At 43.1% G+C, this 6,393-nt stretch overlaps 1 protein-coding gene across 1 annotated transcript; it reads right to left on the reverse strand.

The window, feature by feature from the left end:
• Positions 1–398: 398 nt before the first annotated feature.
• On the reverse strand, positions 399–1,124 carry LOC128870245 (uncharacterized). Its single transcript, XM_054112846.1, has one exon. It carries the CDS (start codon positions 1,122–1,124, stop codon positions 399–401), a length of 726 nt encoding a protein of 241 aa, XP_053968821.1.
• Positions 1,125–6,393: the final 5,269 nt, after the last annotated feature.

Raw genomic sequence — 6,393 nt, forward strand, 5'->3', positions numbered from 1 at the left:
TTCGTGGGACATGCGCGAATATAATTGCCTGTTAAAAAAAGATGCGAGCGCGTTCGGTGGTAACTTCACAAGTGATTTATTTATTTCTGAATTCGAGTTTTTATAGTGTCTTGGCCTAACGGATTAAGTTCAAATTTATGTAATTGGAGTAAATATGTATTGCTCTGTTACGTTTATGTAATATAGGTGTTTATACATATATAGTGCTATTTTTAAATTCATATACGAAAATTGAACAGTATTTTTAGAAAACAGTAAGCTTAATATTGAAACGTTACGAGAAATTATGGAATTTAACAAATTATGATAATAATGATTAAAATTAAATTAAATATATAAAATTAAATTAATAATTAAAATTCTAAGCCATTTGGCGTAACACCGCCACCTTGAAAGGCTCATGGTCCTTCAACGTCTGATGGCAGTACGGCGAGCTTGTGAACGGGGCGTTTAATTACGCCCGCTTTGGTTGCCACGTCTGCTACGCGGACTTTGCCGTCTTGCCCTGTTACGATTGCGGCGACGCGGCCGAGCACCCATTGCTGCGGTGGTGTGTTGTCTTCCTGAACCAGGACGAGGTCGTTCAGCTCGAGGTTGCGCTTCGGATGCAACCACTTGTTCCTCTGTTGAAGACCCAACAGGTAGTTCCTGGACCACAGTCGCCAAAACTGTTGCTTGAGACAACAGACAAGTTGCCATCTGTCGCAGCAACGCATTGGGTCCATCGATACTTGGGCTGGTGGCAGCGCTCGAAGGGGGCACCCAACTAGTAGGTGCGCTGGTGTTAGGGCCTCTCCATCGTTCGGGTCCTGACTCAGTGGTACCAGGGGTCGCGAGTTGAGTACGGCCTCGACCTCGACGAGCAGCGTCTGTAGTTCTTCGGCGGTGAGTAGCGCGTTGCCGATTGCGCGCACGAGAAGGTGTTTGGCGGACTTCACTGCCGCCTCCCATAACCCGCCGAAGTGCGGTGCCCTGGGTGGTATAAAGGCGAAGGTGAATCCTTCGTCCGTTGCGTATTTCTGTACTTCCGGTTGTTGGGCCTCGAAAGCATCCCTCAGCTCGCGAAGCTTGCGATCGGCGCCGACGAAGTTGGTGGCGTTGTCGCTGTATATTTTCCGCGGCATTCCTCGGCGTCCAATGAACCTTTTTAGGGCGAAAATAAAACAATTAGAAGGCAAGTCTGTTACTAGTTCTAAATGTACTGCCTTTGAAGTGAAACAAACGAACACTGCGATATATGTTTTTACTGGGGGTCTACCACGTATTTTCAATGTAGTATATACGGGACCACAAAAATCTACTCCACATATTAGAAAGGGTCGTAGTGCACGAAGCCTATCGGCAGGCAAATTTCCCATTATTTGGGTTTGCAGCTTCGGCTTATAATGAAAGCAGTGTGTGCAGTTTCGAACGGTACGACTACAAGCTTCTCGAGCATTGACCAGCCAAATGCGGTCTCGGAGAAGCGCTACCAATGCCTTTGCTCCAGCATGGTGATTTCGAAAATGTAGGTACCGTAAGTATGTGGTAACGAAGTGCGAGTTCTTGCTTAAGAGCAATGGGAACTTGGCATCATATGGGAGAGGCGCATTTAATAGGCGGCCTCCTACTCGGAGTAAATTAAACGACAGCTACAATTCCGAGTAGTTGTGCAAAAATGGATTAAGTTTTTGCAAACTTGAGGGTAGGGTGGTTCCTTTGGTGAGTTTCATAATTTCTTCACCATATTCAACATGTTGAACCACCTGAATGACTTTGAGGAAACTTAATTTAATATCCTCAGCCGTCAGCATTTGTGTGAATGTCGCAGATGGGTTTCTAATGCGTTTTATCCATCTTAATATGCAAGCGACAATACGAAGCAGTTTTTGATGAGAAGATACTCTTTTGGTGAGTTCCATAATTGGATGCGATTCATTTGCTTGAACAACTAAAACTGTTGCGTTCCGTTTCTTCTCTAATGCTTCGTCTCCTGGAGAGAGCTGGAAGTGGGTGTTTGTTGGCCATAACGCAGGGTCTTCTAGGAGGAACTGTGGACCGCTAAACCAGATAGAATTATTCAATTCGTCCACGTTACAACCCCGAGACACTTGATCCGCGGGATTTTGCTTAGTTGGCACATGTCGCCAAGTAGCTTTATCCGTCAACTCTTGGATTTCGGACACTCTGTTTGCAACAAAGGTCTGTATTACAGATGGATGCGTTTTGATCCAATGCAAAACAATTTCGGAGTCTGTCCAGAAGTTTATATTTTCAATTGGCCGACTCAACATTGGCGCTATTCGTGACCATAATTTGGCCAGCAAGTGGGCTGCCGAGAGCTCTAGACGCGGAAGAGATTTATTCTTCAGCGGAGCCACTCTAGACTTTGCAGTAAGCAGCGTACATTTCGTTCCACCAGCCGAATGGCTACGTATGTATATACAGCAGCCATACGCTCGTATTGAGGCGTCGGCAAAGCCATGAATTTGGCAGCTTGCACTCGACTCGGTGTGTACAAACCGAGGAATGCTTATTGATGGTAGCTGCAGTAGATTGGCTTTGAAATTTTCCCAGCTGGTGTCGAGGTGCAATGGAATCGACTCATCCCAATCTAGTTTTTGCAGCCAAAGCTCTTGCAATAAGATTTTTGCTTTGGTAACTAGTGGGGCAAGTAAGCCAAGAGGATCGAAAAGACGAGCCGAAACTGATAATATGTTTCGCTTAGTGGCTCGTAAACTGGTAAAGTTGTCATTTAAGACAAACCGAAACAAATCTTCCTTCGGCAACCAATGGATTCCAAGTGTTTTTGTGGAGTCTGTGTGATTGAAGTTTAAGGCCTTCTCAGAACTCTCACAATCGAAAAATGATGGGTGATTTGAAAACCACTTAGATAAATTGAATCCTGCCGAGTTTAATATTTTAACTACCTCACTTCTAATAAGATCTAGAGATTCGAAATTATCGGATCCTGTAAGCAGGTCGTCTACATAAAAATCTCCTTTTATTGCCTTTGAGCCGAGTGGATACATATGTGTATTGGCATCGCTGAGCATTTGTAAACACCGTGTAGCGAGAAATGGAGCAGGCGCAGTGCCGTATGTTACGGTGTTAAGTCGAAAGATTTGAAGTGGCTCAGATGGATGCCGTCTCCACACTACAAGCTGAAAGTTTTTGTCTTCTTCGTGCATGAGAATTTGGCGGTACATTTTAGTAATGTCCGCCGTAAATGCATATTTATGCAAACGAAAACGAAGAAGTGTTGAATACAGCTCTTCTTGAATGGTCGGCCCAACCATCAAGATTTCATTCAACGCAATTTGAGAAGAGGTACGACTTGATGCGTCGAAAACAACACGTAATTTAGTCGTCGTACTTTCAGGCCGAAGAACGCATTGATGCGGAATGAAGTAGTGTGGCTCACTCGGGATCTTATTATTTGTTGGGCTCATGTGACCCAATTCGATGTATTCATTCATGAAGTCCAGATACATTTGACGAAGTTCTGGATCTTTCAAGGTCTTTCTCTCCAGGGCCTGAAACCGCCGAGACGCGGTTTCATAGGAATTACCGAGTAACTTACGGTCATCTTTGAAAGGCAGTCTTACTTGAAGCCTTCCTGAAGGCAAAACTTTAGTAGTTTTTACGAAAAATTTTTCACACTCTATTTGTTCAGGTGTGAATTTTGTCGAACTAGCCCCTGAAGGTATTTCTTCCATCGCCCAGAACCTTTGGACAATGGAATCTATATTTGCTAGATTTTGTTCAGTATGGCATAATGTGCTACTGACTGTGGGAGGAGGACGTTGGTTGGAGGCGTATTTGCCAGACACAACCCAGCCTAAAAGTGTCTTTTGCAATGTTGGGTGATTGGGGCTGGCCTTGATCTGGCCTACAGCTAAAAGCTCGAAAAATGTTTCAGCACCTAACAAAAGATCTACCTTTTGAGCCTTATAAAATTCTGGGTCCGCTAAGCTAATGTTTTTAGGAATTTTCCAGCCATTAATATTTACGTTACGATCTGGATGGCTGGCTGAAATGGATCGCATTATCCAAAACTGTGCCGAAAACTCATAATTATTGACCCGCGATTTTACAAACGTATTTAATTTCGTCCTTACTTTTTTGGTTGCATTTCCGATGCCGATAATATTTAAGGTCGTACTTTCGCGACGAATTCGTAATTTCTGCGCCAAATCCTCTGTCATGAAATTCACCTGAGATCCAGAATCCAGCAAGGCTCGTGCAGCAAGGTACTCTCCGGAGCTACCTTTTACGTTGACTACGGCTGTAGCCAACATAACCCGATCTGGCGTACTCGTCGTGTGCATGGCATGCGAGGTCGAAAGTTGTGGTGCAGTTGCAAAGGATACAGGGTACTGGTGCAGCAACGTGTGATGCGAACGGTTGCAAACACGACACCGATCCGCTTTGCACTTTGAAACTGAGTGCCCCTTCCGCAAACAATTTATGCATAAGGGGACTGATTTAGCAAACTCAAATCGCTGCTGAGCAGAGAGAGTTTTAAAAGTAGGACACGCGGGTATACTATGATCATTTGATTTACAGTGCGGACACACCGGCTGTTTTATATTTGAAGTCACTAAGGCAGCTTTCGTCCTTCCCGCATGAAGGTGGGGTTTCTGAATGCTGTGACTGCTTGACGGCTTGAGCCTCGACGTTGAGGCTTCATCGGCAGATAAATGTTGGTAGCGTTTATTTAATGCTGCCTCACACTCACGCCATAATGGCAGCTTATCATAATCCAACTGTTCCTCCCACTTTGACCGAGTAACGGTGTCAACTTTTGACATTACCAGATGAATTATGATAGCGTTTGTGATGTTTTTCTCGTCACCTAACGACAGCAACGAGTCGTAAACAGCCGACACTGTATCAATCATTGTGCGCAATGAAAGCGCAGATGGCTTTGGGATAGTTGGCAGTTCAAAAAGTTTGGAAATTGTGTCGAAAAATATTAAGCATTTATTGTCATAAACTTTTTTGAGACTAGCCAACGCCTTCGAATAATTTTCGTCCGACATTTGGAAGGCCTTTACCGTTCCCAAAGCTTCACCAGACAGACAGTTAACCAAGTGATTAAATTTCTCAATGTCTGGGATTGTAGGATCGTTGTGCACCAAACTCTCGAACAGACTCATAAAATTTTTAAATTCTGAATATTCCCCTTTAAATTTCGGTAGCGACATTTTCGGTAGTCGCGAGCTGTGAGGTGCAACAAAGGATGTTTCGGCTATTGACGATTTATTTCTCGCCAGAATAGATTTTATAACGGACTTAGTTTCCACTATTAGGTCCTCTAACTCCCCACGGGCTATGTCTTCCTCGTCGATTTCTTCAATTTTCGACTGACACTTCATAAGCTTATCGCTATGAGAGTTCAAAATGTCCAGTCGACACCCCAATTCAATTGGATCTAACGACATTGTTTTATCGAGGAGACCCGTTTTTATGCGCACTATACTATTTTTCGCAACAGTTCGCTGGCGCTTTAGTGATTTCAATTCCATAATCTCCTTACTTGGAGAGAGACTTGGAACTGCTGTCTTTGGCTTGCTCATTTTGAGTTAAATTATTTAAACTCCCGAAAAATTTGCTCAATGTCCACAGAAACGAAAAAATATCTGTGAGAGTTTGTGGCTGAAAAAACGAAAACGAAAAGATGGCTGAATAGCCTGCACAAATCTCAATCAGAAAAACGAAAAATAGCTGTTGGACAAGGCTGTGGTCAGGCAACGAAAGGATGAGCAAGCACAGTAGCACAACACTACGGAAATTGTTCAACAGATTTGCGAAAAATCGATTTTTGTTTAAATTATTTCCTTGTAAATAATCTGTATTTACGAAAAATTTATTTAACTTTATAATAATTTTAATTTAATTGAACTTATTGTTCGAAAAAAAGGTCTTCAATCTCTTTAATTTTGTTTTTTTTAAATTTATTGACGATTTCGCATTTAAGGTCACACCCTTTATTATCAAATCCCAACGTACCCTTGTTTCACTTTCGCGGAGTTTTATATACGTATATTTGTTTAGATAATTGTACATATGGTACATGTACACATATGGGAGTGTGTACATATATGTATGTATATATATGCAAGAAAGTGAAAAGGGGATGCAAAAAATTGAGAGTGTTTATCAACAACAACCACAACTTTCAATTTATTGCACTTGTTACCTGTATATGCTTATTGCAAGCCTTGACTTTCCTTTTGCAAAGGATGCAGGTGCAGGTCATTCCTGGCGGCGACAGAACCAGCGGTAGGGATTGCAGCGACGGCGGGCGATGACGGCAGCAGCAGTGACCAGAGTAGCAGCGACGGTTACAGTGATGAGAGCAGCGGCGAGTATGGCAGTAACTGCGAGAACTGCGACAGCGGACAGTGA

Source organism: Anastrepha ludens, chromosome X (genome assembly GCF_028408465.1).
Source record: "Anastrepha ludens isolate Willacy chromosome X, idAnaLude1.1, whole genome shotgun sequence".
Lineage (NCBI taxonomy): Eukaryota > Metazoa > Arthropoda > Insecta > Diptera > Tephritidae > Anastrepha > Anastrepha ludens.